The 26,243-nt window shown below is 40.9% G+C and overlaps 2 protein-coding genes across 3 annotated transcripts in view; one reads left to right on the plus strand and one right to left on the minus strand.

Moving 5' to 3' along the window:
• The window catches only part of ADAM10 (ADAM metallopeptidase domain 10), a 41,748-nt gene extending 34,167 nt beyond the window's left edge, over positions 1 to 7,581 (minus strand). Inside the window, exon 1 of the mRNA XM_058846547.1 lies at positions 7,272 to 7,581. Coding sequence (XP_058702530.1) covers positions 7,272 to 7,326 — 55 coding nt within the window. The 5' untranslated portion in view covers positions 7,327 to 7,581. The remainder of the gene's footprint in view (positions 1 to 7,271) is intronic.
• A 1,399-nt stretch (positions 7,582 to 8,980) lies between these two features.
• Positions 8,981 to 26,243, plus strand: part of MINDY2 (MINDY lysine 48 deubiquitinase 2) — a 29,920-nt gene continuing 12,657 nt past the window's right edge. For both annotated transcript variants that reach the window (XR_009278420.1, XM_058846635.1), the window contains exons 1-6: positions 8,981 to 9,761; positions 17,244 to 17,301; positions 19,490 to 19,554; positions 22,130 to 22,288; positions 23,134 to 23,236; positions 23,782 to 23,924. Coding sequence is in view for 1 of the 2 variants with exons in the window: in XM_058846635.1 (XP_058702618.1) it covers positions 9,102 to 9,761; positions 17,244 to 17,301; positions 19,490 to 19,554; positions 22,130 to 22,288; positions 23,134 to 23,236; positions 23,782 to 23,924 (1,188 nt within the window). In the remaining variant the exon portion in view is untranslated. The remainder of the gene's footprint in view (positions 9,762 to 17,243; positions 17,302 to 19,489; positions 19,555 to 22,129; positions 22,289 to 23,133; positions 23,237 to 23,781; positions 23,925 to 26,243) is intronic.

Below are 26,243 nucleotides of genomic sequence, written 5' to 3' on the forward strand. Positions count from 1 at the left end.
GTGCACAAGATGATATTGCTGTATCTGTTTAAACTTCAATTAATGCTGTACTGCAAAGAAATCATATTTGAATTTCCTCACAATACTGTAGGCTTCTGCAAATGTTGACTCTTCATTGTTACCTGCAAATACAGGCTAATAACAAAACTTCATTCTAATTTCCTCTCACTCTTAGTCTCAAAATACGTCCATTCTCATTCAGCTTTGCAGAAAAGAAAGAGTCTTAACATGTTGAAAATACGTGGTTTGAGAAAGTCTACATTAATTCTAATCCCAGTAAGACACAGGGCCACTATAAAGTTTCAGTAACTAGCAGGAGTTCTGAGGATGCAGGATGCTGTCTGTATCTGTTGTTTCTCTCATCATTTCCAACATAATCATTCCAAAATGAGCCGTAACACCTCCTATAACCCAAGAACTTCTATAAACCAAACCAGACTGGCCTGAGAACATGCACAAGATACATGTGCCTGACTACAGATACATGCTTTCCAATTCCAGGTGTATGAACCAGAAGTGTCAACACTAAAGAAAACAACCTTTAACTGAGATAGACTAAAACTTAAAAATTTTAATTGTTAAAAGAACCTGAATCTAGAATACAATATTAATAACTCACTTTAAGAACTTAATCAAAACTAGAGAGTAAGTACACTGCAGAGAATGTGTAAATTTCTGTGCTTCAGAATAATCTTTAAATTTTCTGGGGTAAGAAGCTTTTAACAATGTACTCCTTAAATTGTTACAGACCATTTTTCTTCTCAGTACTGAAAGATAACGATTTTAACAGCTTCAGGGTACCCAGAAAAAAAATTTTGAAGTGTGACAACTTACTGAAGACCCAGTAACACTTGGCACTCGATCCAGGTCTCATGACCACGTGAAAAGATGAGAGACAGCATTTAACTGAGTCACAAAGAATAGTTTTTAAGTGCTAATTACTGTGACAAGACAGCAAAGACCACTGGCATTAGAAGTTTTATAACTGTTTTCTCTGCTAAGGAAAAGCAGAGAGGGTTTTAAGGAAAAATCTTTCTTAAAAAAAAAAATAATACACTTGGTATGATCACACAGGTAAACACCACTTTCTTTTCCCCTTTCTCCAAAACTTAAAGAACTACTTATGTTTTAAGTACTCTCACAGCAAACACTTAACACAAACACTCCTGCTGCTCTCCTCTTGCTTAAGCAGAGCAGCTGCATACCACCTAGAGCATTATAGCTTCTCCAAAAAGGGCTTTAAGGCTTCAAAATAAAGTTTCACTTCCAGAAGCCTCTACATTCTACAGGAGCTATCAACATTGCTACAGCATTCCAAGTCTGCAACTGATCACACTCTCCTTCTAATCAAACCAGCTACCTATTATCTTCTTCACAAAGGCAGCTTAATAAAAAACAAAGTAACTCAACCTTGGTAACACAAGAATCTATAGAGGATTCTGAGGCAAATATTTATTAATCTGGAAAGAAAACTTGACTAAGGTACATGAGGCAGGACGAACTGCTGGCTCCAGTTTCTGTAATTAGAAGACTGCATCAAAAAGGAAGAAGTCTATCACAGAACCTAGAACAATCACCTCAAGAAATCATTATGATAGCACATACCAGATCCCAACCTCTGTTACAAACTACTGCCGTTATTTTCTGTAAATGAAGAACTCGGGGTTTGGGTTTTTTTAACAAAGATTGCCTGACAAAGATCTTTTCAATTAAGGATACAATCAGGAAGCCTGCAGTAAGAAACACCGAGCCATAAATACCTGAATGTAGTTTATGGGAACCACTGTACAAATTCCACATGTCATGTTGCCATCAACTAAACAAAGACAGCGTGATGCCTTTCCAGGCAATCTGGTGGAATAAAACAACATTACACTTCACCTAAACACTAAGCTAGGAGACAGAAACCCTTTAGGGTACTGACATCAGAGACTGACAAGGGGATGGAGTTTGAACTTGACAGTATAGTCTTCTGAAGACTTGCTAAACTAGATGTGGCATTTCCTATGACAAATTCCTTGCAGGAATGAAGCTTTACTCTCACGGGCTTAGAACCAAATACCCGGAAGGACTTTAAACAGAATCCAGCAGAGCATTTAGGCAAATGTCTCAGTGTGGCAGTCCTTGTGAAAGATGTTTTGTGTATACGGATACACAACTCTTCAGGATCCCCAGAGAGCTGTGAAGTATCCACAGTTGTTGTTGTTATTGTGAACAAACAAATCCCACTGGACAGGTATGGAGTCTGAGACATGTACTCTCACCTTCTAACCAGCATTATGCAAAAGCTAAATTGGATCATCCATGTGATTTTAGCTGTAAGCTCCCTGGCACAAGGAGAACAAATACATGTAACCATTGCTTGCTGGTACGTGCTAAATGATTCCCTGGTAAGTAACTTCCCCAGAGAAAACCATGAAGAGCTTCTCCCCCCAGACAAACCCTTCCAGTCTGCAGGAGAGAAGCAGCAAAGGAATACTTCAGCCACCTGGAAATAAAGAAGTCCATGGGATCAGATGGGATGCCTCCAGGAGTGCTGAGGGGGCTGCCTGACACCCATTTCAAGGCTTCCATCACTCTTCTGAAAAGTTACTGTTATAGAGGGAAGTTCCTGACAAATGTCATCCCCATCTTCAAGGAGGAAGGCCTGAAGAATTACAGGCTGCTCAGACTAATCTCAGTGTCTGTGAATATTCCGGATGAAATTTTTATGGAAGATAGCTCCATGCACAAAAAAATGACTACTAATAAACAGTACTGAAAGTTTACACATGTAAATATAAATATCTATTAATTTTATACACATTATTGTCAAAGAGAATAACAGTTAACTTCCCATAAGAGGATAAATCAAGCATGCACTGTTCTAAAAGATGAAGCTTGCATTAAACCACTCAGCTTAAGATTTGCATGACAAATGCAAATAGTTCAAGCACAACTCAAGTTTGTTAGTGGGGTGGAAAAAAAGCACAGACACAGAGTATCAGAAATTGTTCAGAAGCCAAGCTAACTCACCAGACAAGTCTTATTACAGCATCATCACTACTTTGCAGATTTAAGATGCCAGCATGTGATAAACATCTTGTAGAGAATTATTATTATCATTTTAATTAAGATAATCAAAGCAACTTTTGCCTCAAGTTGTTTCCAACATAGAGTTTATCTATCTTACAAAAAGCTCCCTTTACATGGGACATTGAAGAACATATAGTGCATTCTGATTTAGCAAGCCAGAAATTCTACCATATACCTCCTGACTTGGATTTCTCCAAAGAATTTATTCAGGCTGTTGTTTCAAAACTGCCAGCAGAAGGGCAGGCCCTGCCCTTTTACATCTACTCTGTTTCCATTCTTCCCTTGCACTGGCACTAGGTTCAGCTGAAAAAATATTCCCTCTCTTCTGGTCAAGTGAGTTTTAGGTGAAAGAAAAACATGTAATCAAGAAGTCAAGTCAGGATCATTTCCCTTCACTCAGGCCTCCGTTTAGGGCACGGTCAGACAGAACAGCAACACCAGTGCAAGCAGATGTCTGCTTTTTATTGACCCTCTTCCTCTCCACCCTGTGAAAGTCACAGTTCTTCTTCCCCATCAGGCCTGGGTTTGCTCAATAAAGCAACTCTAGTTACACAACTGGCAGGAACCGATTGATTTTTTTTTTCTTTGGATTGACTTCTCATGCCAGAAGGAGAGGTGGGAGTGCATGGCCAGGGCAGGACCACCGGATAGCAGTAACTCAGTACAGTGGCTCTGCCATACTGCAAAAACGAACCTTTGGATCCTTCAAACGTATAAACAAACTGCAGTCTGAGGCTTTTGGGCAACAGTATTTCAATGCAACAACCTAAACACCTGATTTTATTTATTTTTAATTACCATAGGCATTTCTGAAACAACCATCTGACACCTAGACACTGTCTCAACCATAATGTTTTTATTTTAAACTTCAAATAAATGCTGGAGGCTGAGTGCTGCCATATTTATGAAGGCTACTGTTCTTCTCAATTTAAAGCAAGAACACAACTAAAACACTCAGATGCTGATAGTTCATAAATACCTTCCCACAACTCCCCCATGTGTCCAGAAAAAAAGCAGAATTTCTCCCATGTTCACTGGGAAATAGGCAGTTCAATATCCAGCAGCACAAGTCCTAGCAATATAAAAAGAGCATGTTGTATCAGTGACAACAAACTAGTTATCACAGATTTGCAATGATATTCAGCATTTGATCAGCCTAGCTAAAGCATGGTCACTCTTGTTAAATCCAAGCTTGTCAGAGGCCTCGATAGTTCCTCTTTGTGTTTGCTATTGCCCTTTCCCCCCTTTTTTTTTTTAATGACTCTTAGGTAGGAGGTTAAATTAGTTATTTCTATTCCTCTACTAACATCATTATGTATGGATAATTAAGTACTCATTAATATACCAGCATGCATCTTCATCACATGCAGCAAAGCATGCTACAAAAAGCTGCCAATAATATTACCCAACTTAAATACCACTTCACACACATCAAAATTCATGACAGCACCAGTAATAGATCCCTTAAGCCAAGCAATTCCAGAGGTATTGGGGAAAACACTGAGATTCATTTTTATAAAAAAGAATTCTTAAAAGTCAAGGTACGTATACCTTATGTCAAGTGGACACCATATACCAGATACTAAATTCTAGGTTTCCCTAATTACTAACAGAAAGAGAACAAAAAAAATGGTGTGGCTTTTCCTTCTTCTACTATTCAAACAGTAGTCAAACTGACCTGCTGGACCACTGGTTTTATGAAGGTAATATTTACATACTGGAAGCAAAGAAAGAAGAAGAGAACACTAGAAGTGATCTTATACCAGAACCTGATCAAGAATATTTCCAGGCCCATTAGGCCAAACTTGTGATAATGTCTGCTTTAACCACACAGACATAACCTACCAAAAGCTATGAAGCAGCCCAAGACAGACACTGCAATACATTTCACCAGTGCAGCAGCACTACTGGGTTCCTTTTGATTGCATTCCCCTCACAAAATTTTAAGAACAATATAAACCAGAAAATATATTTTTTAAAACAAAACAAAGAGATTTCCCTAAATCTCAGATAAACCATCCAAATTATGCTGTACCATTTTTTAAAAGTTGATTTTGTGATTCATACTTAGCTGTGAGCTAATGTTACAGTTGGTTCTGTTAATCTATACCTTAATATCTAAACACTATTACCATAGAGTATGTAGAGTGCCTGCATGGTGCACAGGCACAAAGTCTTGTACGATTCTGAAAGAGTTCAAACTCAGGTATCCTGTAAAAATACTCCAATCTGAGACCAAACATACAAACTTCAATTATTTTTAAAGTGCAGATTAATGAAATTTCCAAAATTATTACTGTTTAATACCTATGTGGCTTAAAACCAGGCAACTTTACAGATAAAAGTAACTTAGCTTCAAGATCTGTGTAAAATTAATGAGGCCAGATGCACTGCACATAAATGAAATGTAAATTGTTGGACTCTTTTCAGTTCTTTCCAGTTTGCACTGCTCTCACAGTAACTTCTTTAAAAATCATGAACTTTCCCTGTCCACAGATATTAATGATATTATCAGATATTATTATGCCTGCTCAGAAGAAAAAATATACAAAACCCTATTCTTCAATAAATAAAAACACTTACAGTACATAAGAAATTCTAGAAATGCGAATGCAAAATAGACCCTCCTAAACTTAAAAGGCTGTTTGTAATTTAACATTGAACTATGGCAAATCTTTCATAATTACATTCAAAATTTTACCAAAAAATTTCTAATGGGTATTTTAGAGATGTGTATTGGCATTATCACAAGATTTCTATGCAGCATTATTAATCTTTCTTTAAAGATTTACTTGCACTGCTACACACCAAAGACATGCACTTCTGCCACCTGCTAGGGAGGTGCCCAGAAACATTGAAGATGCCCATTCTCCTCTCAAAAGAAAAAATAACAGGAATTTCTGAAATACATTTCACAAACTTTCTTCTACATATCTAGAGACTGTACTTTACCTGTTTACTACGATTTTTAAGACACAACTGTCTGCCTGGAATTAAACAGTGAAAACAACCCTCACAACTGGTTAATGAATTATTCTGAGTTAGTTCTGTGCCAGCACCATTTAGTTCAGAAAACAGAGACCTTGAAAATATGCCAACAATTAAGTGTGAAGTATATCTACAGCTCACAAGAATTTACTAAGAAAAACCTAAATTCTTTTGTGTATCCCACTCCTAATCATATAAATAAAGGGATGGTTTCTGACCATGAAAATCAACCTGCTTTTTATCCCACAGCTTAGCCAGAAGAACAACCTACTTAAGTTTCCCATAGTTTGATGTTACTTTTTGAGAATGTGTGAAACACCAGCAGCATTTAGCGCTAGCTTCTTTGTTAATAAACCTACATATAGATGCACACAGAGGCAGAGCCCAGATAAATCGGAGAGGTGCCAAATGAAACAGAGGAAACAAGTCTCTATCAGCTGTTCCACCCACACTTCTCTAGAAACACCCTCCCAAGTCCACCCTTCCCGAAACCCTTTTTCTGTACAAAGTCGAAACTATTTTCCCTGTCATGACTTGATCAATTAAACATTACCAGGTGCAGTAGAGAAACTGCCCAGTTCCTAATGCCGAGGAACAACTCCTAACGGGAGCCGATACAGTTATACGTCTCCATAAACACAGGCGAGTTTTGCCCCGACCTGAGAGAGGCGAGACCCTCCTGGAAGTCACGGTCACACTTCGGGAAGAACCCGGACTCGTCTTTTATTTCCTTAAGCTGAACTTTCCGCCTGCCCATCCTTCCTGGTTTCGGGGAGAGAGAAGCGGCCACCGGGACCGGGTGGGAAGTCCCGAGGGACGGAAGCGGAGCCGAGAGGGGAAAACAAACACAGCCGAGCGCACAGAGAAGGACCCGAGGAGGAAGAAGAGCGGAGAGCAACCGACCCGGTCATCGGCGGGGAAAGTCCCGGGGAAGGGGCAGGGGCACCAGGCCGGCCCCGGGCGGCGGGGGAGAGGCCCGGGCGGGCTGAAGCGGCGGGCGGAGCGGGGAGCCCGGCTGGTGGCCCAGCCGCGGCCCTGAGGCCGGGGCGCTCCGGAGAGCGGGGCCCGCCGCCCCCGGCCCCGAGCGGCGGAGACGGGAGAGGGGGAGAGAGAGAGAGAGAGAGGGAAAGAGAGGGAGGGAAGAAAGAGGGAGGGAGGAAGAGAGACGACCCTAAACAAGGGCCCCGCGAGGCCAGGCGGCTCCTCACCTCCAGCGCCCGCCGCGCAGGAGCACAGCAGGATTATCGTCCCCGCCAGATCCATCTCCGCCGGGCGCAGGCCCCGCCGCCGCCGCCTACCCACGGCACATCCGCCCCAGACCGGCGCCGGGCGGGATGGGGAGGGGCAAGCTGGGCGCCTCCCTCCGCTTTGTCCGCCGCCGCTCCGGAGGTCTGTTCCCGCCCACGGAACGGCCGCGGATCGGCCGGACTCGGCGGCTCTCCCGGCAGCGCTGGCCCCTCTCCCTCCGCTCCGCGCGCCGCCGCTCCCTCCGCCCGCGCGCGCGCCAGACGCCGCCGGGGGGGCGGGGCCGCGGGACACGCCCAGAGCGCGCGGAACGCCCCGCCCCGCCCCGCGCGCAAGGGGCTGGGCCCGGCGGAAGGGGCGGCTCCGCAGGGACACGCCCAGGGGCCGGCCCGCGTGAGGGGCGGGGCCTATGCGGCCGCTTCCGGCGCGCCCCGGCACGGGGCTTCGGAGCCGTCACCGCGCAGGAGTACAAACACAACGCGCGGGCCTTTGTCCCCTTACTGGATACGTGGCTTTTCCTTGCAGAAAACTGACTTATTTTTAGAGTTTTTACTCTGGTTTCCTTCATCCCCTTACCAGATACACGTTTTCTTTGCGTAAACGAATTTACTTTCAGAGTTTTTTAGGTCACCGACTTCTCCCGATGCTCTACGTGTTGTGAAGTGTTGCAGTGTCCCCACTGAACAGGGACTTGCCGTTCTAAAACTGTCTTGAACAACCTCAAGGGTACAGGAAAATCCTCCCATGGAAATATAAATGTGAGACATCTGAAAAAAATGTTTCCTCTCTTGCTTGTCCTTATGCTAATTCTTCCATCAACTGTGCCATCTCAGAGATTTATTTTTTATGTAGAGATAAATCTATAAATAGATTAGGATTTGTGCCAAATTTCTCAGTTTATTGTCAGCTCTTTATATTTGTGCTTTTCCATTCCTATTGCTATGTTAGAATAAAAACCAACTTCCCTCTGAACACTGATACAGGTGAGAAAAGGGGTTATGGAAATGCACACAGAACATGAGATTACAGTGAATGTACCTCAGGTAAGGCTGCAGAAGTTGATTCAAGTGTTTACAGAGTTCAAATTAGAGTGCTGCTGAGAATAAAATGAGAGGATAAATCCTTATCATCCCAAGACTATTTAAAATTTGTGAGTAAGAGCTAAAGATTTCTGTAGGGAGAGCAGCAGTTCATTGGGATAAAGTCTGAATAAATACACCCACATTAATTCTTACAGAATCACAAAATGTTAAGGGGCTGGAATGGATCTTAGGGAACATTTACTTCCAGGCCCCTGCCACGGACAGGGAAGCCTCCTACTAGACCAGGTTGCTCAAGGCCTTATCCAAGCTGGACCTGAAAGCTTCCAGGCATGGGGCATCTGCAGCCTCTCTATGCAACCTGTGCCAGTGCCTCGCCACCCTCACAGTAAAGAATTTCTTCCTAATATGTAACCTAAATTTCCTCTCCTTCAATTAGTCTATTCAAATTGTCCAGCTTATCTATCATACCACAGCCGTATTTTTTATAGTACGACTGTCTAAGAAACCGCAAGGAAAGGCACCGAGCACCCTTGCGAGAGCCGGATTCACCTGTTTCCCTCCCCTTCCCGCTGCCCGCCCCGCCCCGGGGCCCGCCCGCCCCGGGCCCCGCTGTGACCCGCGGCCGCTCCCCCCGCCCGCACGTCCCCGGCGGGGCGGAGCCGGCGCCGCTGCTGTGATGGCGTCGCAGGCGCTGCAGGCGGAGGCGCAGCCGCTGCGGTGCCAATAGAGAGCGGAGCGGCCGGGCCGGGCATGGAGAGCCTGGCGCAGCCCCCGCCGCCCCCGGGCTCGCTGCAGACGGGCGGCGGGGGCGCTGCCAGCCGGCTCCGCCTGGGAGAAGCGGCGGCGGGCGAGGGTGGCTGCAGTGAGGCCGAGGAGGGCGGCGGACGGCGCAGCCCTTCCCCTCCGCCGGCCCCCGCTCCCGCCGCGGCCCCTCGGACCGCGTCCCCCTCCCGGGCCGCGGAGGGTGGTGCGGCGGCGGAGAGCGCGGGGCTGGCGGTGCCGGAGAGTCCCGGAGCGGCGCCCGCCTCGGAGAGCGGTCCCGCGGGAGCCGGCTCCGGGAGCAGCGGCGCTCCCAGCCCGCCGGGGGAGGAGTCCCGCAGCCTGGACTCGCTGGAGTCCTTCTCCAACCTGCACTCCTGCTGCCCGAGCAGCTCCGAGCTCAACAGCGACGCCGACGAGGCGGTGGTGGCGGGGGCCTCCTCGGGGGGCCCGGCCCCGGAGCCCGAAGGGGACAGGCCGGCGGCAGGCTCCCAGCTCCTCTCCGCTTCCAAGGAGCGCTTCCCGGGGCAGTCGGTCTATCACATCAAGTGGGTCCGCTGGAAGGAGGAGAACACGCCGGTCATCACCCAGAACGAGAACGGCCCCTGTCCGTTGCTGGCCATCATGAACGTGCTGCTCCTGGCCTGGAAGGTACCGGGCGGGCGGGCGCCATGGCGGGGCCGGGCGGGCGGTGCCGCTCGGGCAGCGCCGGCGGCTCGTGTGGCGCCGCGGCGTTCGGGGCTCCTGGGCCAGGGCGGCGTGAAGGCACCGCGGGAAGTTTGTGCTGTTCAGGACGAGGACATTATCGAGAACGCTGGAGAGGAATTTCTGACAAGGGCATGTGGCGATAGGGCAAGGGGGAATGGCTTTAAACTACCGGAGGGCAAGTTTAGATACAAGGAAAAAAACAGTTTCCCATGAGGGTGATGAGGCGCTGGTACACGTTGCTCTGTGGAACCTGTGGATGCCCCTTCCCTCCCAGTGTCCAATGCCAGGTTGGCTGGGTCGCCGGGCAACGTGGCCTTGTAAAAGGTGTCCCTGCCCATGGCAGAGGGGTTGGAACTTGGTGGTCTTTCAGGTCTCTTTCAACCCAAACCATTCCGTGATTCTTTCAAGAAATACACAGGCTTATTTCTGTTGTTAAGCACGTCTCACATGTAGAACTTGGAAAATACACACTGCCGTATAGTATGTTGCCAATATACTACTTAGGTGCTGCTGTCGTATATAGACTTACTTTGTTGTTGTCTTAAAACAGAAATAAAATATCTAGCTGATGTTTACTAACCTGAACAATATATAATATCTAATAGTTTGCAGATGTGTACAGATTTCTAGTAAGTAAGGATTACTATTTATAGCACTGAGCACATAGGTGATATTTTTGGAAGTTTCCTGTAATAAAGTGTATGTAGAGTTGTACAAAATGCAGAAGTGTACAAAATATGGATTTGTACAAGTAACTGCCTGAGTAATAGGGACACATTCATACAGTTACACAGTATCGATTGTATTTCAGTTAGTGAATAGATCAGGTAGTGATCAAGTACAGCTTTGAGACCTGGAAGTTCTTGTGCTCCATAGCCATCATGGATGTGGACTTCCCGTAGTCTTAAAATTATTTTTTTTCCAAACTTTTAAGTAATTTAAATATGAGGCATAATGTAGTTATTAACATGTCTGTGTGAAAGGAGTATCTGTTGGAGGAAAGCTGTAAGGTTGTGTGCATTGCAAAACAAGGATGAGGGGCATGTCTCAGGAAATGCTGGCAATTCAGCCCTGAAGGACTGAAGAGCTGATAGAATGGAGTCCTGAAATAGGAAAGGTTTAGTAGATTTTATGTTGTAGTAGCAAGAAATTTGGTATTGGAAGAGCAAGAGGTTGTTTGCAGTGTGAGAGGTGACTTAGGAAAACGTAAGAATGGAAATAGGAGAAGAAATTTGTGTAGATGTAGCTAACTGCAGAAGAACAGCTCCCTTGGTTGAATTACAATTTCTACACATTTTTCTGAGTACAATAGCTCAGACATCAGGAGGGAAACTGGGTACAGTGATGTTGCTATTTAAGCATCAGTAAAAGCAGTAGAGGGAAGTTGTGTGTGACTTTAAGGTGTTGCCTTATGTAGGCTCTGCTGTCTTCAAGAGGGTGTGAATGTTGTCACAGGCTTCAGTATTGAACACTTGCTTTCTGTGCCCCCTCTTTAGTGTCTGGGGGTGACTTAAAAAACCTGCTATTCCCTGTAATTTTGTGTGGTGGCATTTTAAAGGAAACTGGTAGTTACAGGATCTTCCTTTTTAATCTTTCATTTAATGAAAGATGTAAATGGGACAGCACTGGTCCTGTTGTTTGAATTTAAGTTTTTGGAGGTTTTGTTCCTTTGCATTCTTCCTTTTCCCTCTGCTGCTGCTCTCCAACCAGAATTTTAACTGACATTGTGCTGGGTTCAAATACTGCATTAGTGAGATTTAAGGTAATACCCAGTTTTATAAATAGGCCAAAATCAAAATACCCCTTGGGACTGCCCTACTGTTTCATATTGCTCAGATTACAGGAAGTTTTCTATAGTTCTGTCTGTGCAAAACCTCAGCAGAATTTACATGAGCTGCAGACAGGCAGCTAAACTGGTGAAACTGTCATCATGAGTTATTATTTATAGGCTTGAGGGTTTTCCTATTAGTTGGTTATATTTTATAGTTGCTTGTAATTGATTTTCCTAATTACTGCCTCTACAAATTGGCTTTTCTTTTCCCCAGTTCACAGTCAACAACCACATTGACACTGGTTGGGGTGGAAGCTCATCTGTACATCACTGACAGTAGCTTGCTACTTAGGAAGGCTGAGGATGGATGTCCACCTTCTCACTCCTCCTGAACCACGATGAACACTAGACTGGGTCGAGTAGTTATAATTTGGGAACAAGAAGGCAGACTGAAAGATGAAAACAGGCAAAAGTAGAGTGAGAATACAATGGTACATATTAGGTGAAAAGAAGCTACATGTAATGGGAAAAAAGGGTGTAAGAAGGAGGTGAGGAGGGAAAATATAATCACATCAGGGAATAAGAAGTTAAACAGTTAGGCTTTGGGTTCTATTCCCTGTATCAGCCATCATCTTTCCTTCTCAGAACTCTGTCCTGACAGGGTTGAGAGTTCTGGTTATCCTGTGGATAGATTTGGTCTCAGCCAACTTAAATGCAGTACTGGTTTGGCAGTTGGGGTTTTGGAAATTCTGAAATAGTAGCACCCACTGTGACAGTTCCATTTCCATTTTGGAAATACCAGGTTTTGGAACTAAGCTTGTGATAAACCTGCTACCTCTCTTTTATCTAGTACTTTCAAAGGATACATGAAACTTTGAGGTGGCAGATTGCAGAAGCTGTATTTTAAATATTAAAATTATGAAATTACTTTTCTTTTGAAGTGTTTTTGCAGTCTGCCTGTCTAAGTGTAACTTGCAGTTTAGCCTGTAAGAGGGAGAGCCAAGGAGTTCTGCTACAGGAGTGTTAGAGAAATGTTCTAAGAAGAAAAAAAACAAAAGCACTATGATGCCAACTTGGAAAAGTAGCTGTTGTGCAAAACAGTGTCATAACCCCTTAGACTTATGTTATAGAAATGAAGCAGAAGTAGGGATTGAAACAAACATTTTTAAATGTATGTACAAGCATGAGTTGTGTCCTCTGATGGGAGTAGTGTAGCACACTGTTTTTCACTTTATTTAAATCTGGAGATTGTTCAGTTTTTGCTCAGGCCTGTAGCTTACTATGTGGTTAAGTTTAGCAATGTAAAGTTGGCTTTTCTAAGTGTCTTTTGTGATCTTTGTTAGATATAGTTCATGCAACACTTTCTGATGACTTCATTATGACTACATTAATTTCATTAAATGTAATTTGTGGCAGGGGGAAATGTGGCAATCATCAGATGCTGAAAGCTGAAGTGAGGTTGCCATGTGATTCTGCTCTGTGCTTCTTAGGTAGGACGTGCTGCCTTTCAGCTGAAGAGCTCTGTGAACCTTAAAAAGTTGCACAGAAGTGGCATATCTGAAATGTCCAGGGAAGATTTTGAAACATAAAGTAAGCAAAGGGAAAACGTTCTACAATTTGAATATAAATAATATTAATACTGTCTTGAGAAGTGCATGCATATGGAATATCATGTTGTAGGAGAACAACACCAGTCGCATATTTGAAAATGTCTTTGAAAGTTTTTTTGTGTCATAATCCTCTCAATAAATGGAAGGAGCTGTGTTCCCTACACATCTAGTTCTACTGAAGTTTTGGTAACTTTTAGAACTGTATGAATTACCTATTGAGGTATCACAACAATTATGTAAATAAATGTTATATAACCACTTTTGTGCTTAGATGTGTCCAAACTGATGTGCAGAGAAGAGGTAGAGTAAAAAATTCTAGTTAGAAATTCTTAATTTTAGGTCTTCATGAAAGTGGTGTTTTTCAGAGGCGCTGAGCACAGCGAGCTCCTGCTGACATGCAGTCCATTTGTCAGGCTGCAGTGTGGTGCCCGCTCTGCGGGCTGGCGCTGGCCCTTCACACGTCATGTGTTGTCCCTGTTGCTGAGCTCTGTCCGTATGGCCCGGCTTGGCACAGATCGCTCGCACAGGCTGCGGGCCCCGGCCTCCCTTCCTCCGGCACCTGTGGGGTGAGGTGAGCCCGCAGATCGCAGCCTGGAGCTGCGCCCAGGCACAGCACCAAGCCCAGTCCGAGGGGATGAAGGGAGCCTGCCTGAGGACCTGGAGTGGCAGCACTTGCTGTCGAGCTGTCGTGTGACAGATTCACGGACAGATTCACTGTTCCTGCCAGGCCAGGGGTGCTTATTTCAAAGAATATTAACTGGTCTTTTGTCAAAGCTGCTTGAAGCTACCCTTACTTCTCTGAAACACTGTGTTCGGAGGACTTGCATCTTTTAGATAAACATGTTTTGAGACTATGAGTCTTATATAAGACTTATTATATAAGCCATTAGAAATTTTCTTGGACCCTTTTGATATTCATAGTATTTTTGGAAGTGTTATCCTCTGTGCATGACTATATCACTTAATTTTTTTTAAGCCCTTCTGTAGAGTGGAAGAATCCAGTGGAAAATTAGTATTATGTAGTTTTGGGATTTGTAGTCTAATTTATAGAAACTGTAAGTTTTATTAAACAATATATTCCTCATGAAAATTTGTTTACCAGTTTTGTCTTTTAATTAAAATATGCCCTCATCCGTATGTCATGCTGTAGTTGTGTGAGAAGGACTAAGTTTCCCACTCCTGAGTGTAGGAAGTAAAATGTAGCGAGTTAGAAAGAGCTATCAGGGTGAAAGACCAGGAAACTGCAGTAGAGGGGTACAGGAAATGGGTGGGAGTTGAGGAAATGCATTTTTCCTAAAATGTGGAATTGATCTAAGATCTAGCAATTAAACATTGAAACCTATTGACAAAATGTGTCCCTCGAAATAATAGATTGTTATGGACAACAGCAGCTTCTACTACTGTTGCTTATGTTGTTTTCTTCTTTTCATTTATCTGGACAATGACTGTGGTTCCGTATGAGGTTTTGCTCTCCCTTAAGTTCTAAGGTATTTTTCTCTCCCATTTCCTCTCCACTGTACATTTCCTGTCACTTAAGTGCTTGCAATGAAGCTCTGAACAGCTGGGAAATGTCATGTTCTCTCTATATCTTTGGGTCAGCTCTGTTCAAAAGTACTTAGAACTGTGTTGGAACCCCATTAGTCCACTTTAAAGGTGTTATCAAGGTCCCACTACACATGCCAGCCCTAAAATTGCCGTGGAGTAACCAATTAACTTTGCTTAGCATTTAATCAAGCTGTTAATTTTGAGACATAGCTTGCTAAAATACCCAATTTTGAGAGATCCTGGAGATGAGTAAAACCACTTTGCTTTTTCTGCAGTAAAAAAATAAATGTTTAGCTTTACAGTTGTGAGGGAAAGTTCTGTTTGTTAACCAGTGATATAAAAAATATGTTGTGCTGTTTGTACATAGAGCTCAAATATAGGTTAGCCATGGAATTGTGCTTTAGAGTTGGTGTTTGTCATGTAAGCATGCTTCTGAAGGTTCCAAATGTGGTGCAGAGCAGAAACCCCCTAGCAATGCTGGCTGAGCTGATACAAATGGTTTAAATAAATAATAGAAAGAGCTAACTTCAGTCCTGAAAAATCTTCACAGGAGTCCAGTTAACAGTTGAGGGAGCAGTGCTGATTTTCCTTCATACTGTACTGGCACATCAGTGCCGTAGCACTTCAGGCAGGGCTGGTGGAGGTGATGCTGCTCTGTGCCATAGGGGCTGTGATGAGCCCTGGCTCAGGGGTGTGCACAGCTCGTGTTTGCTAAGATTTGAATGTTGCCAGTCCCAACTGGGAGTTTAAAAGGCAGCTTTTTGAACTTGTAGTCTTCTTGTTTACATGGCTCAATACACTGTATTTTTGTGAATACTCAGAAGGAACATTGTGAACAGGATCAAAGAGTATAAAAGGATTTAGCTTATTGAGCATTAGTTTTGGGAGGAGTTAATTTCTGTAAGTTACTGTCAGTTGTCATTCATTTCATATTTTCAAAAAGCCATGTGTCTATGCACACATGCCTGATTTCTCTTCTTTATTCCTTTCCCAGATCCCAGTACTACCAGTTTCTTTATATGCCCACCCAAGTAGGGACATATTTCTTAGAGTATAAATAACAAAGCCATATTAACTTGGGTCTCTTTCTTCTCCTGAATTTAATGAAAATTCTTGTGAATTCATATATTAACGCATTCACCTTTTGTCAAATATAATTAAAATTGATAAGACAGACGTAGCCCAATCACAACTCATTTTCCCTGCAAAGTTATTAAAGTAGCTCTGTTTTCATACTGAAAACTGTCTCCATCACAATCTGAACAAAGTAGTGTGTTGCTATACTGTATATTTGAGTTTGGGGTGCTAAATCAAAGGCTTTATGTATATTGCTCTTCTGTCTCCTGATTTTCTACTTCTCCCTTCTTCTCTACAACCAGAAAAATGGGTGGAACCTATTAAATCTCAAACATGAATTAACAGTTTCACATCATGTCTTTCTATATGTGTCAAAGAGAGCAGTGATCAGTATTGAGGAACTTGATTAAAAAAATTCCCAATATAATAAATACCTTTTCTAGACTTTGAATTGTAAGATGTTGGAGAGTGATGGGATGAGAAAATTTAGAACTGAAGAGACCTTAAAAATTAACCCCTGAGACAAACCAACCCTAAACCCTAGAAAAATGAAATTCACGTTTATGCAGAGAAAGGTTGAGTACACTGTGTTTGAAGTCTGTATACTCCTATGGTATTTTTTTAGATTGCCAGAAGCATGTCTTTGTATGTGTCTGTGCTCTGGCTGTTGTATTTCTTCCTGCAGTAAATGGAAGTGTTCAACCAAAACGTTTACCCACGATGCTGGAAGAGATGAGAATGCAGAAAGCTTTTAGCTCTGCCAAGGTGGATAGATTTAGTAGATGATGGTGGGAATAGATCAGGAAAGAGAGGAATGGAATCTTTACACAGAGTTCTGTGTGGCTGGTCTGCTCTGTATGGAGGTAAACCAAACCCTTGGAATGTGAATGTGGGAAGAGTGGCTGGGAGGTCATTTCCTTATACCTGCACAGGTACAAGGAAATTACTTTGGCTTCCCTGTCCCAGCAGCTACTGACACTTGATCCTTTACAAACTTTGTCTGTACACAGAAACTTTTTGAGCTAATACTCAGTTAAGAATTTTAATGAATTAGAGAGTCAAAGATTTGAAGAAGATGTTTTCTTAAGCAGTTCACAGTCTGTTAATTCTGAGTGCTTGTAGTTGAGCCACTGCATTGAGTGGTGTGAGCCTCTCTGGAGGGGGATGCTGGAGAAATGGTTTGGTTGGTCTCTATGTGAAGATGTGCAGGTGGGAGAAAGTGATGTGTACATGTGGTTTCTCTAAAAACCTAAATGCTTGTTTAATCTCTTCTTGTGGCTGCTATTTAGTAGAGGTCCAGTATGCTAATGGCCTTATAAACTGGTGAGGGAAATGTAATCAGAAGTCTTTTGTCTAGAAATACCATGCTTTTTAAATTGTAGTGTTTCAGTGTTTAAAGAGAATATACTTTTACTTTGACAGATTAAACTGCCACCAATGATGGAGATCATAACAGCTGAACAGCTGATGGAATACTTAGGTTAGTAATTGTAATAAATCTCTTTCACTTGTATGTTGTACTTTGTAGTGTGTAGTAACATAGAACTGTTTTATTTATTTACTATTTTATTCAGCTTTTCATGTGATTCAGGAAAACTGCTTACAGTATTCGGTGACTCATGCTTTTACTTAACTGTTTTTAGAAGCTTTCTGCACTGCTTTCTAAAGTGATTGGTCTAGTTGATGCTGTTGGTATGGCTTAGTGCACCAACACATTGACAGATTTAAAGTTATTCATGTCTGTTACAGTGTTGTTTTATTACAGCTGACAGAATGTAGTAAGTCAACTCTGTCTTTAATTGTCTATAGTAACTCTAATCCTTGGAAGTATGACCCAGTTAAAATAACAAAAATTACTGTAGTCCTCAGAGATTTGGGTTTCATTTGCAGGCATTACTCTGGTATCATATTCAGTGTTCAGAAAAACTGCAGCTCTTTGTATCTGACAGGGCTGGAACTTTAATACCCCTGATGATCCAGGTGTTAAAAGGACAGTTGTGATAGTACTTAAGCTGTATGCACCACTTTTCCTCCCCTTGTAGATTCACAAATATAAAATGTTTGTACTTAATAGACTCGGTATGATTTTTCTTAAGGAGGAGAAAATAACCCTAACTATATTTTCTTTCTTTTTACTTATAAAGGATGTAGTTTGTTCTTTTCAGAAGCAAATTGGTGACTCTTCTGGTAGAAGAAAAAAGTTACCTGTATAATTTTCCCCAAAAAATAAGAAATCTTGCTCCCTATGTCTAAACATTTCTTATAATTGCATTGATGACACAATACTGTCTGAAGTCATTACATAATTCCAGTTGTCTAGATGGGTATTCTTTCCTGAAGGCATATTTTAGCTTCTGGAATTATCTTACTAAATTGAATAATAAAATTGTGTTCAAATTATTTAGGTTCCTATTCACTCAACAGGACTAGCAGTTACAGTTCTTCTACAGTAAAAAAAAAAAAAGCCGAAACCAACAAAACAGCCTTCAACCACTTTCAAGAGTATAAATTAGGAAACCTATAATGATATTTTTCTGAGTTTAGTAATGGAGCAAGGGAATAAGTACAAAAACATTGAAATAAAATCTGGACAGTGGATACTAGTCTCTAAAGATGTTACAAATCTTGGACCTCAGTGTTGATTAACTATTAAGTAGTTAATTAGCTTTGTGTTTTAGAAGAAGGTAGAATACAAGTGTTGTGGTTTAAGCCCAGGCAGCCCCTTTCTCACTCCCCTACCAGTGAGATCAGGTAGAGAATGGGGAGGGTAAAAGCCAGAAGTCCTGGGTTGAGTTGAAGACTTGATATAAGGAAAGCATAGAAAAACAGGGAATTAATTCACTGCTTCCCGTGGCAGGCAAATGTTCAGCCATCGCCAGGAGAGCAGCGCCCTGTCACACGTGGTGACTTGGGAAGAAAAACACCATCACTCCCAGGTGTTCCTCCTTCCTTCTTCTTGCCCCCACTTTATGTGCTGGGCATGATGTGACACGGTCTGGAACAGCCCTGTGGTCAGTGGGGTCACCTGTCCTGCCTGGGGCTCCTCACAGCCCTCACCAGCCCGGCCCTGTGGAAAGCAGGAAGGGCCTTGGCTCTGGGTGAGCCCTGCTGAGCAATAACAAAACATCTCTGCTGTCAGCCCTGTGCTCAGCACACATCCAAAGCACAGCACACAGCAGCCACTGGGAAGAAAGTTAACTATTCTCCAGTCAAAACCAGCACAAGTTTTATAGAATTACTGCTGTATAAAACATAGCAAAACATTCACAGTATCAGTCAGGTTGCCTTTTTAAATTGTATACAGAATAACATACCTTACTATAAACAGTTTGACCTTTTTATATTTTTAAAGCTGAGGCACAGAGGGAGGTCAGTTTTTGATTAATGAAAAGATTGGTATGATACCCCAAGAGATTATGAAATGTTGCTTTAGTAACAGTGTTGGCCATTTGAATTTTATTTCTTAATATGATCTCATAAAGTTTTTTATATTCATATTTTACTCCATAACTATAACTTTCAGGTTATAAAGCAGTGTGATCTCATTAATATAGTAGAAAACTTCAGTTGTGGTATTTATTATCAGTCAGATTCAGTCAGAAATATTCATAGAAATGTTGAAGCTTTGATTGTGAAATAAATTTAATTTCATTTTTGCTTTCTTTTAGGTGACTACATTCTTGACGCAAAGCCTAAAGAGATATCTGAAATTCAGCGACTTAATTATGAGCAGGTAGGAGCTTTTTTTAGCTGCTCCTAAAACACAGTTGCTTCCTCAGTTGGAAGGAATCCAACCTTCCTTTTTAGAGGAAACTGAAATTACTTTTCTCACCGAGGGTTTGTTACCTTGTTAAAAACCAGAAGCACACAGACCATTGTTTCTAGTTGGTTTTTTCCTGGGCTTGATGTAGAGTAATAATTCTATATATGTGCTATTAGTGAAGAAGAACTCTTACCTATTAACACAAGATAAGGTTTTTTTTTCTCCCGTTACGAGCATAATGAAATAAAATGGGTTTTATTGAGGAACTGTAACACAAAGGTAGTAATAAAAATATATTTAGCTGCTTTTTGAAGTCTTCTGTTACATGTACTTCAGTTGCTCTGTTCTGTGGTGCCTGCCAGAGTTTCTCTGAGGATGTAAACTGAGATCTGTGTTATTAATTGTGATGGACAGAAAGAGGTTGATGCTATTTCATGAAAGGCAATATTATTTGCACTGGTCACTATTTATATGTCATCACAGAAGTCTTACTATACTAAAGATAATGCTATTGGTTTTAAAAATTACTGATTTAGTATATATTTTCTAAGCTCTGAATGTAGGCATAGCTGGTTTTTTGGTTCCTTATGGAAAAGTGGATTTGTATTTTTTGATAGGTGAAAGGTTTCAAGGTAGTTCTGTTTATTCCTGGGTCATTTTTTCTTGTTCTCATTCAGTGTTGAAAACTAAATCAAGTAACTTGAGATTGATTTGTATCAGATTATAGGAATTACTTCTGTAATAACAAGATTGGCTATTTTGTTCCACACAATTCTGTGCTGTAGAAGGTTATAGCTATAATCAGCTTACAGGAGGGTGATGAAAACTACTATACCTGGTGAAAATACAACCTCTATAGCTTTCTTATGCTCAAATATATGGGTTTATTACATAAATATCACATACCTTCAGTTTTTAATTGTGTAATTTCAAAGAAGCCTTCTGTTGAAGATGTCTTCTAAGTTGTTTTGAAGGTTTGGAAGGAGCTAAAGCAGAAGTGATAGCGTTGAAATTGTAGTAAGAAATTTCTGTGGTTTTCTGGTCCATTTGATGTAATCCTGCTTTGTTGCAAAGTAAACATTAGAAAATAAATGCAGCAATTGTCTGTCGATGTATGATCTAAATTGGTGGACAGCTAATGCTGACTTACTATGGACTTTTTGTTCTTCTAGCAGAGTAAGATTATGGCAAAATTTCTTTCAAAACATCTCAGGTTTTTATGTTTGATATCTGGTCTGTACTAATGACTGCACTCTTATGCTGTTTTGGTTTGCTTTTAAAATTATAAAAACTTAAAAGTTGAAGTCAGTTTTGAGAATTACTTCAAAATATTCCTCAATTCCAAACCTTGTGACATAACAAAGTTGTCAGTAAGATGAAGCAAAATGTAATAAGGTAGTGGGAACTGTTCCATTCCTGGTCATGGAAACTTGACAGAACAGTACAGTTAAAGGGCTACAGGCATTAAAACTCTTGTTTATAGCAGCTGTGCTCAAGTGCAGATTCTGATCAGAAGACAACAGAAGCAACTGTCTTTTAACCATCAGTGGTTTTAGCCTGTGAATCTTTGCTGTTTCCATCTCCTGTCCAGTCTGAGTTTCTGGTCTTTGTCATGCTTTTTTCTCATTGTTGTAAGCCTGGATTCCTGTTAAGCAACAGAACCAAAACCCACAAACAAACAACAAACAAACAAGTGCCTTAGTTTCCCCAAATCTTCTACACAGACTTTGACTGTACTCTTTGTGGGCTTTTCTCACTTAGTGGAAAATTCTTTTTCCTGCATGTCAGGAATTTTTTTGGGTTTTTTTATCTGTTGGTTCCAGATAACTGTCTCACAAAGCACATTTTCTTTGGCTCATCTTTCCTTTCTCTGATTGGAACTTCATAACTTGATAATTCTCCTTAGGATTCCATTGGGATCACTACTATAATAAGTGCTACTTTCATGACTTGTTTCTACAGTAGAATCTACAGGCCATTTAAAGGTATGCCCAAAATAAGATAGCAATTGTCTTTTTATTAAAGAAAAAATGTGGTGAACAATTAAGACTCTGATCCTTAGTACTGAAACCTGAAATTAGAGTTGGCAAGTGGGTCTGTGTAGGTCTTATTGTTCATTCATTATATAGTGACAAGTGATTCAGCCTGACTTTTAAGGGAAGGCTTAACAGGGGAGAAGAAACCTCAAGAAAAGTCCCTTGAGGATTCCCTTATAATTCAGTTTTCTTGCAAACATCTGGCTAGTGGCTTTGGGAAATAGACATAAAAGCAGTCAGAACAGCCTAAAACTAGTTCATGGGTGTAAAAGAAGAAACCATCAGATAGAGGCGATTGGAGGGAGATTGTTATATTTCATGTATATTCTGGCACAGTGTGTAACATGAATGTGCATTGAAACATTTGTTCAGGCAATTTACCCTTTTAAATGTTTTTTTTTATTTTGAAGTGTTGAGTTGATGAGTACTAAATTATGAAGACAAGACTAACCACCAAGTGTACAAAGCTCTGTCAGGTCATCTGTTCTTTTTTTTCTTTCTGTTGTCAGAATATGAGTGATGCAATGGCAATTCTGCATAAGTTGCAGACGGGTCTGGATGTCAATGTGAAGTTCACAGGTGTCCGAGTATTTGAATACACTCCTGAGTGCATAGTGTTCGATCTTCTTGATATCCCCTTGTACCATGGATGGTTAGTGGACCCTCAGGTAACTTTGTCTGTTTCAATTATTAAAAAAAAAAAAAGTTATTCTGAATGTTATTGGTGGGAGGGGAGATATTTCTTAATTGTTTTAACAAGTCAATAATGAATATGGTAATGGCTTTTTTAAATCTAGTCAGAAAAATTGAGGAGTGAATAAAGACTGTGTTTTTTAGTGCAGGAACTTTGCAGAGCCTGGGTCTACAGTCAAACTGCTTTAAAAGCCTTCTATGACTCTGTAAAGGAGAATTGTTTTTCTGAGGGAAGTAGCAAGTTGCCCCAGATATGGTGTCCAAGTCATCATTTTTGAAAACTTATTAGAGAACACTTGGAAAGAATACAAAGTTACTTCCCTCCTTTTTTAATTCTGATTTATTAGTCACTGCTATTGAGGAATGAGGATGGTGGAACTTGTTGGAGAGAACTGCATCTTTAGCAAACATGAAATTTATTTTTAATTATAGTGTTTAATAAACAATAAAGTGGTATTGTTTACTTAGGGGGAAACTGGTGAGTTTGGCTGGAATAATAATGCCAGAGAGTTTTTCTTTTCATGCCTTGTTGGTGAGGGTTGCTGTTCTCTTACCCTGGCCCAGCTGATCCGAATTGTGCAGTGCTCTCTGTCTGCCTTCGCTTTTGATGCTAAGGGTTAACTGAAGGATTTAAAATAGGATCTGAGATAGCAAAATGTGTAACACTCTGGACTAAAATGTTATGGCCTAGATTTTTTTAAGAGGATAACATCCTCTCTTTATTGAATTCTTACTGTCTTATTAATAATTGTCACTGGCTTGCAGCTGTGTTCTGTTCTTCTCAGAAGTAAATTCTCCGTGTTGTTCCTTTCTGTTGCAGGTTGCTGACATAGTAAAAGCAGTTGGTAACTGCAGTTACAATCAGCTGGTGGAGAAGATAATTTCTTGTAAACAGTCAGAAAACAGTGAACTAGTTAGTGAAGGTAGGTAATATTTTTCTGTATTTTATCAAAGTATGTGGCCTGCCAAATCTAAGTTACATATTTTCCATGTGGCTCATGCTGAGTAGAGATACCAGTGGGAAGAGCTGCATTCTGTGTGCTGAGCTGCTTTCCCTGGGCAGTCACACAGCACTGCTTCTCATTTCAACTTCTCTGATGCATTGATCTTGATCTATTCAATACACTTTTTCAGAAGCTGGCAAGAACTTCCCCTATTGTGGCAGCATTCAGATTTCAACTTATGTATTATCTCCTGTGTTTAGAATATGAATTATATGTTCCATTACAATAAGGAAAAACATGAATAATATTAGAAGTGGATATAGCATTTCTGAACATGGGAAGGTTTGTTTACAATGCTGTGGTTTTAGAACTTTGAAACTTGTTTGCCCCTCTCTGAATGTGTTCCCTAAGGCTTGTGGCAATATGGGGATGTAGTGGGGAGATGGGAAAAATACTATTGTTACCAGGTCTTGTACTAGCAAGTGTGTGATAGACACACATAACAGTATGTGTTGCTTTTGTAGGGTTTGTAGCTGAGCAGTTCCTAAATAACACAGCTACACAATTGACATACCATGGACTGTGTGAGTTGACTTCAGCTGTGCAGGAGGGAGAACTTTGTGTGTTCTTCAGGAACAACCATTTTAGCACCATGACCAAATACAAGGTACATCCAACATTTTTGTCTTTATTGTTGTGTTTTGTGTGCTCGTTTCAAAGGTACAGTTTTTCACTGTCTTGAAATAAAATTAAATTCCAGGTTGTTATATGTAAATATGGCTTACAGTGAATGTAAGATGTGTAGCAAGTGTTACTTAGGAATTATTGATTACAGTGATTTAGACACTGAGATCCATTACTACTTTGAATCTTCTTGTTGTCTTTCCTTTTATGTTCAGTTTATTCCCTGTGTTAACTCTTTGTGGTTATGTATATACATGGTTTAAATTTTCTTGCAGTTTGTGGTTCGCATGATAAGGTTAATTTAATTAATTTCTTGTTTCTGAGCATCTAAAAGTTTGCATTTCATTTTGGCCAGTCGATGAATAGGTCCATGTGCAAAATACCAAACATTTGGAGAAGTTGAGATGAACTACAATACTGGTTCCCTTTGTTAGGCAAGAGAATTTTTTTAAGTTATTTCTATCCGTGTCTGGAGAAGCAAAATGGTGGCAGTTGTGAAAGGAATATTCCAGGATACAAAAAGCAAGTGTCAGCTTGGCTAGTGCTTCTGGGACTCCTTCCTCTGTGGAGCAGAGAATCTGGCTTGGCAAGTTTACATTCATTTGTGGAGCATCTTAATGCTAAAACAACTTCACTTTTGCTAGGATGGTAGTGTATGAGTTTTTATCCTTGTATAGTACTCTTAAAATTAAGTTTTGGTTATCTGTTATTTAATAAGACTTTAATTTCATGTACACTTGTACTTATGAATAATGGTAATAAAAGCAAAAAAAGAAGAGGTGTGTAACATGCAAAAACATTAAGAAACCACTGGTTTTGCCATTATGTGATAATGTCTTATACCTCATGTGAATGACACTTCCATTTGTCACTACTAGTCCTTTTTTTCTCCCTCTGTTAATCTTGACTGCCAGTGCTAATCTTTGGCATTTTGAGTAACTACTCATAAGCTGAGCTAAAGGTCTGAGCAGTCCTGATAAATAATGATTAACTCTACAAGCAGGTAACACATCTGGTTTTCTGACTGGAGTACATCTGACATCTGTTTTAATCTGTGTATACAGTGCCACTCTCTTAAAGCAGTAGGACAAGTAAAAGGATCTTTCTCCTCCCTTCTTCCATTTAAATAACCAAAAGTTATGAAATATATCTCTGTGTGGTCAAATATTACACTTCCTGATGCAGCTCATTTAAATCACAATTTTGAATATAGTTTTTCCCCTCTCTGCTTTTCTAAATTTATTTCTTAGATTAGATGGTGGTAAATTGTGAAACAAGCCTAGACACTTTCATTATGGAGTGGGGAGGGAAGAATAAACCCCAACCTCAATACAGTTTGCTTTTAGAAAAGAAAGCCTTTAAAATCTAAAATACTGTTTGTATTAAATACAGTTAGTGAGCATCACTTTGACCTGGAGATTATGAATACAGATCAGTTTTGTAAAATGCTGGCTCTTTGTAAGTCTTTTGCAACCCAGTATTTACATTAAAGACCAGAAGCTCGTGTGTGTTTGTCTGTGCTTTATCAGCTTCATTCTTGTAAATGTGTACTTCTCAGTTGAGATCCTTTTTCCTTGCAGAAATTAAATGCAACACTTCAATGAGTTAAATATCCTTATCCAATATTAATAATACAGAAGAGGTTAGGGCAGTGAGTAAAAATCTGTGTCTTGAGTTTTACCTGTAAGAACTAAATACAAGTCCTAAGAAATACAAAGTTAAAATATTTGAAGAAGAGTGTTGTTTGTATATTTAAGGTTTGCTGCTGCTAAGTCACAGTGGTTTTAGTCTTGTGCTTTTTGAGAATTCTTAGAATTCTGAAATGCTAAGTTTTGAAATAGAGGCCATTTGTTCTTGTTTTTCACAGTCATGGGGACCTCCCTTCTAGTTAGTGTTTAATTTCCATGTTATTTACATGCTTTAGTTTCTGAGGTTATTGCTTGTAAACAGTGTTCATTTTGATTTGGATTTTTGCTGTGTGGGACATGACAGAATTTGCAATATCAAAAAACTTTTTAATAAAGACAGAAAATAATTTTTAAATTTATATTTAAAGGCCAGCAATAACTCTTGTTTGCTTCTAACCTACCCAGCTCTTTGCAGTAGCTATACATCTAAGGGGTCTTCTGTATCAAGTCAGAAATAGACTTCGGCTGTTGGCCAAGATCAGCTATCCAGAAATTTTCGGACCTCCAGGACATTCATATGAGTGCCAAATGCATTGTTACTACAGAGTTGAGTTTTTTCCCAACCACTTCACTGTTTCCATCTCCTGGGTTTAATGCTCACTCTGCAAATGGAG

This window comes from Poecile atricapillus, chromosome 11, assembly GCF_030490865.1.
Source record: "Poecile atricapillus isolate bPoeAtr1 chromosome 11, bPoeAtr1.hap1, whole genome shotgun sequence".
Taxonomy (NCBI): Eukaryota; Metazoa; Chordata; class Aves; order Passeriformes; family Paridae; genus Poecile; species Poecile atricapillus.